The 16,893-nt window shown below is 40.5% G+C and overlaps 2 protein-coding genes across 10 annotated transcripts in view; one reads left to right on the top strand and one right to left on the bottom strand.

The window, feature by feature from the left end:
• Positions 1–452: 452 nt before the first annotated feature.
• Positions 453–6,076, bottom strand: LOC117457304 (P2Y purinoceptor 2-like). Of its 4 annotated transcripts, XM_034097292.2 has the most exons (6): positions 5,901–5,990; positions 4,999–5,143; positions 3,545–3,897; positions 2,500–2,668; positions 1,880–2,207; positions 453–1,800 (listed from the first exon to the last, which is right to left on the bottom strand). In XM_034097292.2, the coding sequence occupies exons 3-6, from the start codon at positions 3,879–3,881 to the stop codon at positions 1,609–1,611; spliced, it is 1,026 nt and encodes a 341-aa protein (XP_033953183.1). In that variant the 5' UTR covers positions 3,882–3,897; positions 4,999–5,143; positions 5,901–5,990; the 3' UTR covers positions 453–1,608. The 4 variants fall into 4 exon arrangements, with proteins under 4 accessions (XP_033953183.1, XP_033953187.1, XP_033953184.1 ...); XM_034097296.2 differs by lacking the exon at positions 4,999–5,143 and having other exon boundaries at positions 3,545–3,616; positions 5,901–6,076; XM_034097293.2 differs by lacking the exon at positions 4,999–5,143 and having other exon boundaries at positions 5,901–5,988.
• A 1,844-nt stretch (positions 6,077–7,920) lies between these two features.
• LOC117457302 (F-BAR and double SH3 domains protein 2-like) overlaps positions 7,921–16,893 on the top strand; it is a 75,209-nt gene continuing 66,236 nt past the window's right edge. For all 6 annotated transcript variants that reach the window (XM_034097291.2, XM_034097289.2, XM_034097290.2 and 3 more), the window contains exons 1-2: positions 7,921–8,200; positions 12,135–12,232. In XM_034097291.2, coding sequence (XP_033953182.1) covers positions 8,180–8,200; positions 12,135–12,232 — 119 coding nt within the window. In that variant the 5' untranslated portion in view covers positions 7,921–8,179. The remainder of the gene's footprint in view (positions 8,201–12,134; positions 12,233–16,893) is intronic.

The following is a 16,893-nucleotide window of genomic DNA, read 5'->3' as shown; positions in this document are numbered from 1 at the left end:
ATCCAATCTCTGTACTCCCAAAACGAGAGCTGTGTCCGGGTCCTCGGCAGTGAGTCGGACCCATTTCCGGTGAGGGTTGGCCTCCGCCAGGGCTGCGCTTTGTCACCAATCCTGTTTGGTAATATACATGGATCAGATTTCGAGGCGTAGTCATGGGGGAGGGGGTCTGCAGTTCGGTGGACTAAGGATTGCACCACTGCTTTTTGCAGATGATGTGGTTCTGATGGCTTCATCTGTCTGCGACCTTCAGCACTCACTGGATCGGTTCGCAACCGAGTGTGAAGCGGCTGGGATGAGAATCAGCACCTCCAAATCTGAGGCCATGGTTCTCAGCAGGAAACTGATGGACTGTCCACTCCAAGTAGGGAATGAGTCCTTACCCCAAGTGAAGGAGTTCAAGTATCTCGAGGTCTTGTTCTCGAGTGAGGGAACAATGGAGCGTGAGATGAGCCGGAGAATCGGAGCAGCGGGAGCGGTACTGCAGTCGCTTTACTGCACTGTTGTGACGAAAAGGGAGCTGAGCCAGAAGGCAAAGCTCTCTGTCTACCGGGCCATTTTTTGTTCCTACCCTCACCTATGGTCATGAAGGATGGGTCATGACCGAAAGAACGAGATCGCGGATACAAGCGGCCGAGATGGGTTTTCTCCGCAGGGTGGCTGGTGTCTCCCTTAGGGATAAGGTGAGAAGTTCGGTCACCAGGGAGGGACTCGGAGTTGAGCCGCTCCTCCTTCGCGTCGAAAGGAGCCAGTTGAGGTGGTTCGGGCACCTAGTTAGGATGCCACCTGGGCGCCTCCCTAGGGAGGTGTTCCAGGCACGTCCAGCTGGGAAGAGACCAAGGGGTAGACCTAGGACCAGGTGGAGGGATTATATCTCTTCGCTGGCCTGGGAGCACCTTGGGATCCCCCAGTCAGAGCTGGTTGATGTCGCCAGGGAAAAGGAAGTTTGGGGCTCTCTGCTGGAACTGCTACCCCCGCGACCCGACCACGGATAAGCGGGAGAAGATGGATGGATGGATGGAAAAACTCAAAATGTGTTCTAAAGCATCGTGAGCAATGACCTGCCTGTTTGTTAGACAGTGTCACCCTCTAGTGGTGGCATGGTGTTCAATAGATGAAATGACGGATATTAAACAAATTCAGTATAGTACATTTGACAAATTATAAAAAAATGATTACCACACATTTGTCAAAATCTATACATGTTTAAATAACACAATTTATTTAATTCCTTCATATTTGGACACAAACTGACATCCGCAGCAGTTGTCCAGTAGGACCTTTACCAAAAAATGTACAGCTGCAAAGCACAGTGTAGTTTATTTACGTCCTCTCACTATACTTTTTCAGACATAACAAACACAAAATATCTGTTTAAGTCCATGAAATGAACAACACAACTTAGATGTTAAGTTCAATTCTTTAAAACTGTATTGCCCATATTTGATTTGGTCAAATCTGAACATGCATTTCTATTTGTTATGCAAATCTGAATGAAATCTGTGTCAGTGGATGTGGTGCTGCATCAACCAAAAGAAACCTACAATAAGAACTGTCATTGTTGTCCTGACAATGTTCAGCTTTCTTCCAAAAAGTGTTTCACGCATTGGATCAGAGTTCTGTTGTTAAGGTTCGGCCCACCCTTCTTGATTTAGATGAAGACGGCTTTTTCTTGCTGAGGGTACTGCGGGCGTCGTGCCCAGCCAGAAAGTAAAGGATGGGGTCCACACAGCTGTTGGCGCTGGCCAAAGGTCTGGTCACTTTGTAGGCCACACTCGAGGCTTCCAACAACCTACAGCTGATCTGATGAACACATAAAAACAAGATATACTTAGCATCCAAAGTCATTTAACACATTTATTCTAAAAGTGTTTGTCCTCACCTGTGTTGAATCGACCTGCCTTAGGTATCTAAATGAGTAGTAAAGACTCCTGGTGAGGTGGAAAGGCAGGAAGCAGAGCATGAACACTGCCAAGACGATGATGATCATTTTCACTGACTTCTGCTTGGTGCGTTGTGCTCCCAGAGAGCCACCTTCAGACCCCCAGCCAGGTTCCAGAAGCTTCCGCACCATGAGGCCATAGCACACCATCACCACCATGAACGGCAGGGCAAACATGAGCACGGACACGGCTGTGCTGTATACCAAGAAGTCATCAAAAAGCTCTGGGCTGGTGGTGTCATAGCAGATCCGTTCATTCTCCACATCACTGACAGAAGATATATTAATATTATATTTCAATTTCATTAGATTTATTAAACTGTAGTTCTGCCTTATTTAGCATTGAACCAAAAAAAAGACCTGGGAGTAACAGAAGAAAGGAGAGATTAAGTCAATTTGTTAGTTCTCAGGTTGGTGCCCAATAAGGTTCCATAAGTTACTTACTGTGACACAAAAAGCAATAGTCCCACACTAAATACAACTAAGAGGGATTTAACTATTGGTAGGGAATTAAGAAATATAGCAATAAAAAAAAAGAAAGAAAGACCAATCAAAATCACCTAGTTCTTGAGAAGTAGAGAATAGGTGCCTGGCAGAATAAGACACAGGCCCACACGGCCACAGACACCAGCTTGGCCTGGCGAGCGCTGACCCAGTTGAGGGAGCGCACCGGATAGCAGATGCCAACGAAGCGATGCAGACTAATACAGCACAGGAACAGAATGGAACCTGCAACGTGAATACATATTTAATACACTCTTTTTCATACTGCATGGATTCTTTCTGAACCTGTAAAGTTGTCATTGTTGATGCCTTGTTTGTGTGTACACAACTTGAGTAGAGTAGTAATGTTACATATTGTGTCATATCAAGTTGTGTTTCATTATGTTTAGGTCAGATCTTTTTACATACAATTGTATTATTTTGTATCATATTTATATATCAAATTGTTTATCTGTTGGATTTGAATTGTATGTCACAATAACTGTTGTATTCTTAAAAATGTCTTCTTAGTGTATGACATCTTGTTGCCTGATATCCTGTCATATTATTAGTGTATTGTTATTTTTGTAAATTATATTAGTATGTTATATTGTATTGTTTCGCACTGTATTGTTTGGCAACATATTATATTGTGTCATTGTGTGTTGCTTGTTATGTGATTTTGTAGGCCTGTGTGACCATATCATCTGTATGCTAAGCTGTCAGCCGAGTTTAGTCAGGCCTAGTTTAGCATATTGTATTCTACCGTGAGTTGTAGTCATAGTATTACGTAGCCTAGTGTGGCATTTGGTAAGGTGAAGCATGCCTTTACTTATTGTGCCATACTGTACTGTGTCAAATTGAGTTGCATTGCGTTGCACTGTTTATAAATTAGGATATAGACTCCGATGATATTATAAAACATCATACTATATCATTAGTGTAAGCATAGTATATTTGTTGTATTGTAGATGTCGTATTGGATAACTTACATCACATATCTCCACTGTATTAAATTAACACTATTGTACTGTCTTTTGGTATATCATACTGCCATCTACTGTACTTTATAATGATAGCTTTTTTGGTATTGTCTGAGTGTGTGTCATGCCATCACTGTACCATATAAGTTTGCATAAAACAGGAAGCGTATGATCTTGCAGAACGGTTCACTGAAGGGCCAGTCGTTCTCATCTGCATAGTAATAGATGAGGAAGGGCAGAGTGAGGATGTAGAGTGTGTCGCACATCGTCAGGTTGAACATGTAGATGGTGGAGGGCTTCCAGCGCTTTGTGCGGAACACAATCACATACAACGCTGTGATGTTCAGAGCCAGGCCGATTACAAAGACCAGGGAATAGCTGACAGGAAGAAGAATATATTTAAAATCCTCTTGAAATGGACAGTAGAAGTCACTGAAGTTGGTGAGGTTGGTTATTGTGTTGTCAAAGCTGGCCATCTCGGTTGTGAAAACCCTGAGGTAAAGACAAGCACAAAGGAATAGATTATTATTATGCTACATTTGAACAACTTTGAAGATGTTCTCAAACACATTGAATGACTGTGAGAAAATGACATCAACCTAAATCACACTTTAGGGTGCGCCAAGTCATTCACCTTTGCATGCCTGAGCAGCACTAAGTAATTCCATGCCTAAGCATAATCAACCTGTCCAGTGTGATTTCACAATCAAATTTATAGCTGCTTGAGTCATCCCATTTTAAATGTATTGGGCTTTTCACATAATGTGAATCACTTTAATCCCAACGTCCCTTTAATTGCCAATTTCTTTCTGAATGGTTGAATAAAAGAGGGAAGAGTTGTGAGATATAGAGAGAAGGGAATATACTTAAAAAAAGATTAAATCCTACATAAATGACTGTGAAAGTTAATGTGTGTGTGTGTGTTATGTTTGATAGTATTGTAGATGTGTGTGACAAGATTTACTGTAGTGTTCCAAAGATTTGTAAATACCTAAGTCCTAATCGTTATCTTTAACAGGACTCAACTTGTTCTGGATGCCGTTTTAACTTGGTCTTGACTGGGACTCAACTGGAGCTTTTTTTTGGACTTGACCTGGACTTTATTAAGTTGGTCTTTATGTAGCCTCTTCCACTACCTGGCCCAGTAGGTTTACTTGATAAGATATCATGATATGTTGTCTCACTTTGTTAGAGAAAGGCTCTATTTGCAAATGTCTGATCTGCAGATGATTCGGTCAAAGATTCCCACAGGCTTGTGTTGTAACCTTTTACAAAACTTTAAGCGGTGTTCTCGCACAGAAAACAGCCCTTATTCTGGCAATATGTGTGTCAAAGTTTCTAAAACCTCACAGCTGGGAGAGGGAGAGACAGCAAAATCACTTTTTAACTCAAACCAGACCTTTAGAGAAGCTGATCAACATATTTTTTCTGTTCTACTCTCAGGGGTTCATGCTATATTGTTTACCTCAGTCAATGTTTTCTCTTCCTCTAAAAATGTGTTTATCTGACATACTCACGTTCAAAGTCACGTAAAAACATGGAGTCAAGCTTTCAAAACTTGCAAGCAATGAAGACAGAAGGTGCACAACTTACTTGTTTTCAAGCTCATTGATGAGTTAACCTCCAGCGCTCTCTTGTTTCTTCCCTCTGATAATATTTCCTCTTCATCAAAAACATAGCTTCTGGCTCGCATTGTACCCATTGCTTTCTTCACTCTCTTTTTTCTTCTTTAAAACAGCTGCAGGTTAAATATAACAGATAACAGACCTGAGACAGAGGGGCTCCTTTTGTATTCCTCCAAATTCCTCTGACATGCTATGTGCACGCCACACAAAACGGAGCAAAATGTACCATTCATCAATGAAGTAATCATGTTTTTTTACATTGGCTGTACACAATGTCATCATTGCACTGCAAGATATATACTAATAAGCCCCTTCCCCAGATACAAAACCCTTAAACATATCAAATTACTCACACTGTACAATGCTACTTCCTGTCAAAGACTGTCCAACGCTGACCAGCGTGTGTAAAGTATCCTCATTCTCATCAGTAAAAGTACAGTGTGTATTTGACTTGGTTGTTTATGGCTGAACGTCTGCCTTAGATAATTCAGTATGTTAAAACATGTGGAGGTGTGTTCCTGTCTGACAAGCTGCAACCTGCGAAGTGTGAGCAGTTAAGACTGGATTTACAGTAACTATCTGTAGGTCAAACCGTGGTAAAAAAAGACAAACAGTAAGCTACTATTTTGTCCAAAGAATATTTAAGGACAGTTCCATTTGAATTAAAAACAAATCAATTAGCACAAACGAGTAATCAATATTAAATATATCCTACCATGCCACTAAATGTATAAATATGGTCCTATTTATCTTAGAAACAGTATGATTTCACAGACAAACATGTAATGTGGGAACCAAAACTAATTATATGGGCCACTTTCGTTTTTTTCGATTAAAGTACTTGCCTGTTTTTATGGTAAAATGTCTCACCTTGTTTTTCCAAAGCAACAGAGATGTTCCTCACCAAATCATAAGATAAATCATAAACCAAAAGCATCTTGCCAGGATCCTAACAGATACTATATATTCCAACAATGAATGCACGCCATGTTTTTGGTTGCCTCTGGCAGATAGTTATGTGTGTGGGTGTCAATAGAAATGTTTGGTTTCTGTGACTGCCAATGTGTGTGCACACATATGTTTGAATACGCCCATGTTAGTTTAGGTGTTAAACTGAGAGGAGAGGTGAAAGAGTACTTAATGTCTTACTGCTCTAGAAACTTTGGGTATTAATGATTACAAGGCCTGTAACCTTAACCTTGGACAGGGCACACAGGAGGCATAAAGTACAATTCTTTAAAAAAGGTTTCCAAAATGAATGCTTCGAGTCATATATATATATATATATATATATATTATATATATATATATATATATATAGTTCCACTGCCTTGCCTTTATGCAGTCAATTTATTGTTATAACCATATAACAATAAATTGACTGCATTTCCACCATAACAAGTCAAAGGTACATCTTAACCTTGACATTTGGGCAATTTTCAAATGTTCACAGGGCACACTGAACAACCAGAGAGGTGAGGAGATTATCAATTACATTACATTACATTGCATTTAGCTGACGCTTTTATCCAAAGCGACTTACAATAAGTACATTCGACCAGGAAGACACAACCTTGAAGAAAACAGAATCATATAAGTACATCAGGTTTCATAGAGCCAAGCATGTCAAGTGCTACTCAACTGGCTATAGATAAGCCAGTCCTTTATTAGTATATAAGTGCTCTGTTAGCAGTTCTTTGTTAGTAATTTTATCGCTCGAGGTGGAGTCGAAAGAGATGAGTTTTCAGTCTGGCCGGAAGATGTGCAGGCTTTCTGCAGTCCTGATGTCAATGGGGAGCTCATTCCACCATTTTGGAACCAGGATAGCAAACCCACGTGTTTTTGCTGATGGGAACTTGGGTCCCCCTCGCAGTGAGGGTGCAGCGAGTCTAGGCTGTATTCAAATATCAGAAGGAAAGATTTGTGTTTCTCAAATGCATTGCATTGTTTTTCTCACCCAATAACCTACCAAATTTCAATTTCTGGTTAATTTTAAACAGTGAGCAACCACATAAACACAAACACAAACAAATGCGGTCTGCAAACAAGTATGCAGACACTGTCTCACACCAGCTGCATCTGCTGATGCCCACTCATTACGAGGGTGTTTGAGACATCCTCCATTGTAATGTATTCCTTTAATTGTTCACTCAGCACCCACTTCCAATGAACTCCATGACCCTAGTTTACCCTGTTTACTCCCTGGTTTCTGCACAAGTCTGCTAAATCATAGCACAAAATGGACAAGCCTACCACAAATAATAAATGCTTTATTATTTAATTGGTGTTCATTTTGACGAGGGACTGATACAATAATAGGCTACAAAATAATTTTAGCTCTAGGATTACATGCTTTCTTTGAAACATTATTTTTAACAACCTAAAGCGTCAAATTACAAATATGTTATGTTCGTTTTTACACAAAGGTGTCTCTCTTTTTTTGTTGTTGAAAATATTGATTTTCATTCTACTCCAGTCCGTGATCGATTTTTCTTGGATCGACTGCGGATTCTTGTTGCTATGCAGGTCTGCAGGACGCAGGCTCCTGTCAGTGTCAGCCTTTTCTCCTCGAGCAGGCTGGAGGAGGATGACAAAAATGTTAATGCTCATTGGATAAATAGTCCCTTATTGTAGTTATCATATTTATTGTCCCCTTATTTGGTTTAAAACATATATGAGTAGGTTTTATCGAGGTTACAGGCAATATGAGGCAAACAATAAGGATGTATTTCTGCTCAGTGTTTTTCATCACCGACAGGTTCTGAATTTCTCCTCTTTGAGGCGCTATTGAGCTTAGTTGCGGAAGGGGTTCCCCTATTATATTCCCCCATCCCTTTCCCTCTGCTTTTCTTCTGTCTGCTGCCCTCCTTCACAACACAGTACAGTACACACTAGTACTGTGGTAGTGGCAGCAGCCAACACAAGTGGGTCCAGTCTCTCCTCGTAGCTCTGTACAAACTAGCCATTTATCATCAATCATGGCCGCCGGAGTACACATTTAACTCCCGTGTTTCCTCCCTGTCGTCTGGAGGGGAGGATTTTTGGTTTGAGGAGACACAATAATAGTCCTCCACTGATTTTTGGATTTCCTCTTGGAATGACAATACATCTCGCAAGGGAAATACCATTCATGTCAATAATACTCCAAAATGCAGCCGCCGCCGAGGAAGGTGAGTGATTTCTGGAGTCCGTTATGTTTCAGACAATGAGAGACAGATGCAGTGTGTACTGTAGTAACCTTATGTTGTGTTTTACCTTCAATACATAAAGCGTCCAATGCTCCAGGCTTAAGAACAATTAAAATACATTTGATAGCCACCATTAGCAGCTTTTGCTAGCTATGTTAGACAGTACCTAGTGACATTAATATCTATCCAACGGTGTAGCGCGAGCCGTCAGACGTCAAATAACGTTAGCTAGGAAACGCTAGGTGTGCTAACATGAGACGTTTTATACAAAGAAGCAAAGCATGATAGTAGGATAATGTTATATTGTGGCTTTTAATAAGAGAACGCCCTGTTGTAGAAATAACTTTAAATTAATATTGCACATTTACATTAGCATCTGCACGTTGCCTTATGGCAGCAACGTTTAAGCTAGTAACCGTATAGACATTACCACTCTCTACAATTTAACTTCAATGTAGTGAAGCTCAGGTATTCATTTGCTAATTTATAGTTAATTTATTACAGCAGCATTAACAAAAGCTGCCATTCTACCACGTTGTGATGCTTATGTGTTAAGCAAGGGAAGACCTTCAGTCCGTCCAGGGTCACTTATTTTCTTCAAAGGCTGAGCTGACAAAAGCTAAACACACAGGCGCACACGCACGCACGCGCGCGCACGCGCGCACACACACACACACACACACACACACACACACACACACACACACACACACACACACACACACACACACACCACACACACACACACACACACACACACACACACACCACACACACACACACACTGAGGGAGGCATGCTGGCAGAGCCATGTCCAATACTGACTTATTGATTCTGTATGGGCTGAGAAAAGACCACAATCCCCTATAGCTTGGTACCCACTGTTGTGTATGTGAGGATATGCAAGTTGCTTGTGTATTGCTTTCTGTGTGTGTGTGTGTGTGTGTGTGTGTGTGTGTGTGTGTGTGTGTGTGTGTGTGTGTGTGTGTGTGTGTGTCCTTAAATAGATGCATGAGAGCCAATTACTCTGCTGTGAACCACTGCACGGTTTTTCTTAATTACCACATATTGCCCCAGTGCCATTTATGCTCTGGGTTTCCACACACAGACTTTCTTTGAACTTGTCATATCATGTCTGTAAAACACATATACACACTTCAATATGTCCTTTTATCATGGCTGGAGTGACCAATATGGTTGTGTTCCTCCACAGCGTGTCATCATCAAATACACCATTACAGTTATATTATTGATTTTGTTAGATCTCATTTGTCAGCTGTCATGTATCTTTCCCATGCAGTTTGCTGTGAAAATCCTTCCAAGAATACAACTAAATGATTTGCTAAATACTGATCTCATACCCCCCTGCCAATATGTCTGGCACTCAGTACACTCAGCCTTCAGCACAACAGCCAGTGTATCAGCATTTGGCTGTTGGATACTAATAATTTATCTCCCAGTGCTACACAAACAGCCCTTAGTGTGTTGTCTGTCTGTCTCAGCACATCTGCTTACAGGCTGAGCTGGTTTGGGATAATCCATCTGTGGTAAATGGTAAATGCACTGAATAGATATAGCCTATTCCAGTCTTTGTGACCTGTCTAAGTACTTCACCTACATTCAGGCAAAGGCGGCCACAAATGGGGCCACCTGCTCAGGGAAGACTAACATTGACACACTGTGGGTCAGCCGCCCCATCCATCAATCTATCTGTATATGCTAATGAATATTGTCACAAACTGGGGTAGGAGTTTGGGAGACCACATCTTGTGGAGTTTTTGTATTAATCTACATCATTATTCATCATGGTTATACTATTACTAGGGTTGGACTAATTTAATGTATTCAATTAGTGTCAAAATAGGTCATATCGTTCTTGTTATTCTACAAATGGACAATAACACAACAAATTACTTACAACCAGCAGTTGCAAACAAAACAGCAAATAGCTCAGTATTTCTTTCTTACAGGAGGAACATATCAGAAGTAGGCTATCATGATAAAATAATAAATATATACGTTCTGTACATGGCAAATCTTTTAATATTTCCTGATATATTAAAGTTTTGAACTCTTATTAGCCAACCCTAACAGCTGAGGTTGTACATTTGAATCACTGTTAAATGTGGGAACAGGAACTACTCTTTCAGCGATATAGACCTACCTGCTGCATCAGCTACTGTACCACTTCACCAGCTGAGCTCTTCTCCTTTCACATGACCTTTAATAAACTGCATTTCTCATCATTAACTTCACCATATCCCCCATTTTTCACGGTCACCGTCACCCTCTTCTTTTCTTTACTTTCACTTCATATTCTCCCACTCTTTCACACAGCCAACCACCAGCAACATTTCTAATTGTTTCTTCCCATGTCACCCCTGCCCTTCCCCCTTTCCCCCTTGTGAGTGATAGAAGGTGAAATCAAGTGATGTCATTTCTCCCTGATAGTTTAATGAACCACTCCCTCCTTACCTTCAAAGACACAGCACAGGAAAGTGTGTGTATGTGTAATGTTGTTGATTGTTGTGTCGAGAACAGTCATGAATTTGCCCACTGTTACTCTGATGAATAGGCGATGGAATTCACTCGACAATACACAATGACCAACACAGTGACTCTGCAGTGTTGGCAGGAGTGTATGTATGCATGTGTGATCGTTTGTCTGCATTTGAAGGTGTTATCGCTCTGTCTTTTTTGCACATCACTGTTTTGAGTGCAGGGTTATAGCTACTGTTCTCATCCGCCACATTGATTTTCATATAAGGTGATAAAAAGCACATCTTTCCCAAATGCACATGGAGTCTGTCTGCGCTGAAATGCTGTTATAGGCTTTTGAATGTGTCTTCAGTCACCTCTAACTACAAAAAACCTCCTCCAGCCGCTCCAGAAGTCTGACATGACCCAGACACTGATTGTTACGCTGAATGAATTACTGATGGGAATGTGTGCACGTTCCTTTCACTTGACTCTCAAGCTGAGCACACTCAAGCTCGACGACAGGTGATTGTCAGATAGATTGATTGATGGGAGTTAAATTATCTCTCCTTGTATGTGTAAGTGGGTTTCTGTGATTCAGTAGCCTAATTCTTAGTAACTAATAGTCTATCGGTATACTAAGCAAGAAAGTCCAAAGTCATTCAGAAGAACATAAGCCATATTTGCACAGTCTGCACCTCAGCTAAAAATACCTTTCTCTGACTTTCTCTATCTCTATCAGCTTTTTGGGACAAATATGGACTAATCAAAAATAAATTACAGCAGAATTTATTTATTTATTTATTTATAGAAGGACCATGCATACAAAAACATTAATCTCAGCAAAGAGAAGAGATGCAATATGCCAGATTATAGCTAATAGCTCATTTCCATCTGTGGTCCTTATGATGTTTTGATGTAATACTGTCTATAGAAATCCACCAATTTGATTAGTGGACCAACAACAAAAGAATCCACTGTTTTAATAATCATTCAGTTTATAACGTCAGCTGACGAGAACAATTCTGTCTCTAGCTAAATGTTTGCATTTACTGCATGTGTCTGTTGCATCTCATTATAGATTGCATATCTTTGATTTGATAGTTCAAGGTCTCTATTTTTAAAGACAATTCATAAGAAAAGATCATCAATAAATACAATTATTTTGAAAAACAAACCTTATAAATAAGGAATTTATATATGACTTTCAGGCAGGTAGAGGCATTCACAGTTCACTCAACCATTTCTACTAAAAATACACCAAAGTCTCAGATGATATCTAGTTTTATACCTCATTATTGATATTATCAATATGGAAAGATTTCTTGTAGGGATGAGTTTGGTGAATATGAGCCTTGAAATAGCTAACCCACGTGCACGGCAGACGGATGAACAAATGCCAAACCCCTTCTCTTGACGTGTCTTTTTGTTTCCTCCAGGTCAAAGTGACACAGGAGCTGAAGAACACACATGCAGAGCAGATGACAAGACTGCACTTTAAACACCAGACTGAATGTGACCTGCTGGAAGACATGAGGTATGAACATGTCGTTATCGCATGCGGGTACTAACCTGGTACTAACACAACCCTGAAGAAAACACTGACTAACTGCCAGAGGATTTGAAATCTAGTCATGATGTGACTGTGATATGCACAGCATGCACACATGGACACAGCCATGCAAACAAAATAAAATAAGAAAGAAGGAAAAACGAAGGAGGAGAGGCTAAAGAAAGAAAAATAGGAAAAGGATTATTGTCATATTCCGGTTTTTTGAGAAGGACAAAAGGTCGCGAAAATGTTGAAGGAATTTCCTGCTGCACTCCTTCTGCTTTCTGCTTCTTTCTAACTGTCTTCCAAATGTAATTCTGTATCTCCTTCTATCATCTTCTCTGTATTTTATTCTGTCTCTTTTGCTCCGACTATCTTTTTGTCCGTCCCCATACCTTTCTTTTTCCTTTTGACCCAGCTCTGTTTACTCTTGACGTGTGTGAGTCTGGCAATTTTCCCTTTTGGATTTGGCATTGGGAGGAAACCTTGGTTCTTTCACACACTCTCATTTTCTGTGTTGATTATTTATGGAACTCTCTAATACTCTGTTTCCATCCTCTCTCTGTTCCTCATGTTCACACTTTCTCTACCTCTATTCTCCCTGAGACTTCCCTCTCTTTCTCTCCCTCTCTCTCTTGGGGGCAACTCCAGCTGTTGAAAAGCAGATTGCCTTGTTGCTGCTGGTTTTTGGGGAGTGCACACGGCCCTTGTCTGACTTGTGAGAGAGAGGGAGAGCCAGCACAATGTGTTAGTTCTGCGTGTCTGTGAGGAATGGAGCTACACGCCACTGGGTTCAGATCTTGAAATTGGCTTTGTCATCCTCTTGGTTTAAAGACGCCACCTCCAGAGTTTTCTTAGTGCATCCCACTAACCTTCAATGTTTTCTAATTATTTCTGATGGCACATTCTCCTGGTAGTAAAAACAGGAGGAGCAGGGTGGTGCAGTGATTAAGGAGAGACCGCCTCTCAATTGGAAGATCTGGACTCAAGCCCTGCAGCAACAAGCATCTGCTTTATCAATGTATTCTTTAGCAAGCGATGAGACCCTACTAGTGTTTCTGTCTCTGTACTAGTGGCACTCATTTGACCATATTGTATAGATATTTTGTAAGAGAGTCATCAGAAAGGCTAGACATAGTTTAATTTCACACATATATAATTTACTTTTATAGCTTTGTTTTATTTCTTTATTTCTTTTGTGTCTTAAGTATACTGTATACTATTTATATTGTTGAAGAAGCCTGGGACTTGGGATTCTAATTGCCAACCACTACACTGTAGCTTTTGCCATCTTGAATCTAATGTAATTCAAAAGGATGGCGATACCAGCTGCTAACGGCTAATGTAAGCTAGCTCTACTCCCTTGGATTCCAGCACAGATTTGTGTTGTTTACCATGTGCATGATCAAGGAAAGAATACGTTACGTCCCCTATGGTACTGTTCTAAAACATATATTTACTGTACATTCATTCATATTGAAAATAATGACTAGTTGCTTGCAAGCCTAAATAGTTAATGTAGTTTATAACACAGCCGAGATTTCCACAGGGAGAAGAATTAACTAACTTGTCACCATCCAGGGTCAGGATGATTTAATAACCGCAATGTAGACAGTCAGTGAAAGAACTTTGTGTTGTTGAACACACATTTTCTTGCCTGAAGCCGACAGTAGATTTTTACTCTTAAATCCACAAATCTGCTCTGAGGTTATTGACCCTAACGCAGCGTCCACACGGCGGCGTGCGTTGAAGCTTGCCGGCGGGCGTGTCTGAAACTCGACCAACAACCAATCACATGAATCTCCCGCCCCGGACACACAAGCATGCGGTTTGATTGGCTAGAGCTTGTACTGGCATATGATTTGATTGGCTGACGCTTCCGCCGAAGCTTCAAAAGTTGAACATTGCTCAACTTTTGAAGCGAGCAACGCGAGCAAAGCGAAGCAACGCTCCCACAATGCAGTTCGGCAAAGCGTGACGTCACCCCATTCAAAGTGAATGGGCAGAAGCGTTGAAGCTTCAATGCACGCCGCCGTGTGGACGGGCTGTAATTAATCCACAGACTGTCTTTAATCAACACACAAGCACATATAAGTTACTAGCTATAGCACATTTATCAAATGTCTTTACTATTTGGAAAACAGTAAAATAGGAAAAATAAAGAAACACATAAAGAAAAAGGTAAGAAAGATGGAGCAGTCTATTTACCCCCCAGTACAGACTTTTAGCTTGGCTAGGTTATGGGAGAGGATAAGAGAAAGAGGGGAAGAGGAGAAATGTTGATGAGTGGACGGACTCAAGGAGTCAACTTGGTGTCTTCAATCCAACTAAATCCCCCATTCCCTTATGTCTGCCCCACAGCTACACACACACCCGCACTAACACAAAATACAGAACATCATTAGACACTTTTTCATAATTGCCGTTGTTTTATATTGGCTTTATTTGTAGATCAGGATCAGTGAATGACATTAAATTGCAAGGCCATCATTGTGCATATACTTTTTGAAAAGGGAATTGGATGCTTTGCCCTGCACCACTGCCTTATACATCTGTGGCCATTGGTGGTATTAACTCGTTGGGCTTTAGAACAATACATCCCCTGTTAAGGTGCTTTTTTTGTTTTGGTGTAAGTACGCTACTTGCAGACAGGTTGTAAACTCAAATTTCCCAAAGTCTAGACAGAGTGCTGTATGAAGAATCTACAAAGAGCCACATCAGTCATGAAGTGACAGTCGTGAGAACACAAAGGATGAAAGTGACAGTTTCTGTAGCTGATGCCTGGACTGCACTGCCTTACCCGGGGCCCTGATGTGATTTAGGAATGTACCCCCCCCCCTGTGTCTTGTGTGGCACATTTGCATAGGATAGATTACATTTGTGTGATTCACTCAAATGTATTGACCAAATCTTAGGAGTTTTCTGCAGATATCATTAAAACATAATGGGTTCCCATGCTGAGTTGCTAGATTAGCCACCTCAACTTCAACGCAAAATGCTATCAGAGTCCTCATTAATGCTTTCACTGCAGCTTCTATAATTTAGGAAGAGGAGAAACAGAATATCAAAGACTCACTGGGGGAAAAAGGCCCAAATTAATGCACGGCTGATGCGTGCCCTGCTAATATAATTAGGAGGCCCCTGTGTATAGCCAAATTACAGCACAGACAGGCTCTGCTGTTATTGAAACTCACAAGAGGACCCCAGGTAGTACTAGCCCCAGAGGGATACGGCTGATATGAAAGTAGGGCTGCTCAATTAATCGTATTTTAATCGTGATTACGATTATGGCTTGCAACAATTACGAAAACAACGTAATCGAAATAAAACGATTATTCTTTTATTATGGCTTTATTTTTTTTTTTTAAGTTGAATTATACTTAAAGTTCAGGGTAATCAACTGTTAAAAACATACTGTTCAAATTTTTTTTCTCTAATAAATGGATGTTTTCAAAGTCACTGAATAATCGCATTTAATAATCGCAATTAGAATTATTGACCCAAATAATCGAGATTATGATTTTTGCCATAATCGAGCAGCCCTATATGAAAGGTAACATGACATTGTCCTGTCCGTCTCAAAATGAGGCAACAACGATCTTCAATCATGACCTTCTGAAACTTGGGAAATATGTGTTACATCACAATCAGACAGCTGAGGTGCTATTTGCCTACTATGCCTTTGGAAAGCCCTGACTATGGTTTATAAAGTGATTTACTGTTTAAACATTAGCAAAAACACCTAGTTTTTTACACAAATCAAGGCAAACCACAAAGCATTGTTCTTGCTATTGTATCAAAACGTTATTCTACTGTTAGCTTGCTACTTATCTATTTTTCTGTATACTTAAATGACATTAGTGAATGTTTTTGCCTTCTTGGTCTTTGAGAGAAAAATCTGTGGAGGATCTGCTCTATTGTGTCTTGTGGCGATCGTGCAGTGTGAAAACATGACCTCCCTCCTCCGCCTCTATCTCTGTCTGTGACTCATGTTGCTTATCCTGTTGTCACTGATCTCAGGCTGTGGCCTGCAAACCATTGATCTCAGCTGTTTTCCCATGTTTGTTCATTCCCTCTCTCGGCCCGCACACACTTAGTGTCCACTCCTAAGCACTTAAGTATTTCCTTTCAGACACACATTCATCTGGGCATTTTCTTTCTGCCTACTTCATGCACAGCTGATGCTGACACTGCTTTACCGCACACATACAAACTAGGGATGCCAGCGATTATTCGATTATTCGAATATTCGTTACAGTCTCCATAATCGAAAATTATTTTTAAAATTCGATTTTATTTATATATATTTTTATTATTATTATTATTTTTATTAAGCGACTTACAATAAGTGCGTTCGACCAACAAAATACAATCTTGAAGAAAACAGAATCATATAAGTACATCAGGCTTCATAGAGCAAAAACATTTCAAGTGCTACTCAACAGCTTTAGATAAGCCAGCCCTTTATTAGTATATAAGTGCTTTGTTAATAGTTCTATCGCTCGAAGTGGAGTCGAAAGAGATGAGTTTTCAGTCTGCGCCGGAAGGTGTGTAAGCTATCTGCTGTCCTGATGTCAATGGGGAGCTCATTCCACCATTTTGGAGCCAGGATAGCAAACCCACGTATTTTTGCTGATGGGAACTTG

Source organism: Pseudochaenichthys georgianus, chromosome 13 (genome assembly GCF_902827115.2).
Source record: "Pseudochaenichthys georgianus chromosome 13, fPseGeo1.2, whole genome shotgun sequence".
In the NCBI taxonomy this organism is placed as follows: Eukaryota; Metazoa; Chordata; class Actinopteri; order Perciformes; family Channichthyidae; genus Pseudochaenichthys; species Pseudochaenichthys georgianus.
This window is presented reverse-complemented; position numbering and strand designations above follow the sequence as displayed.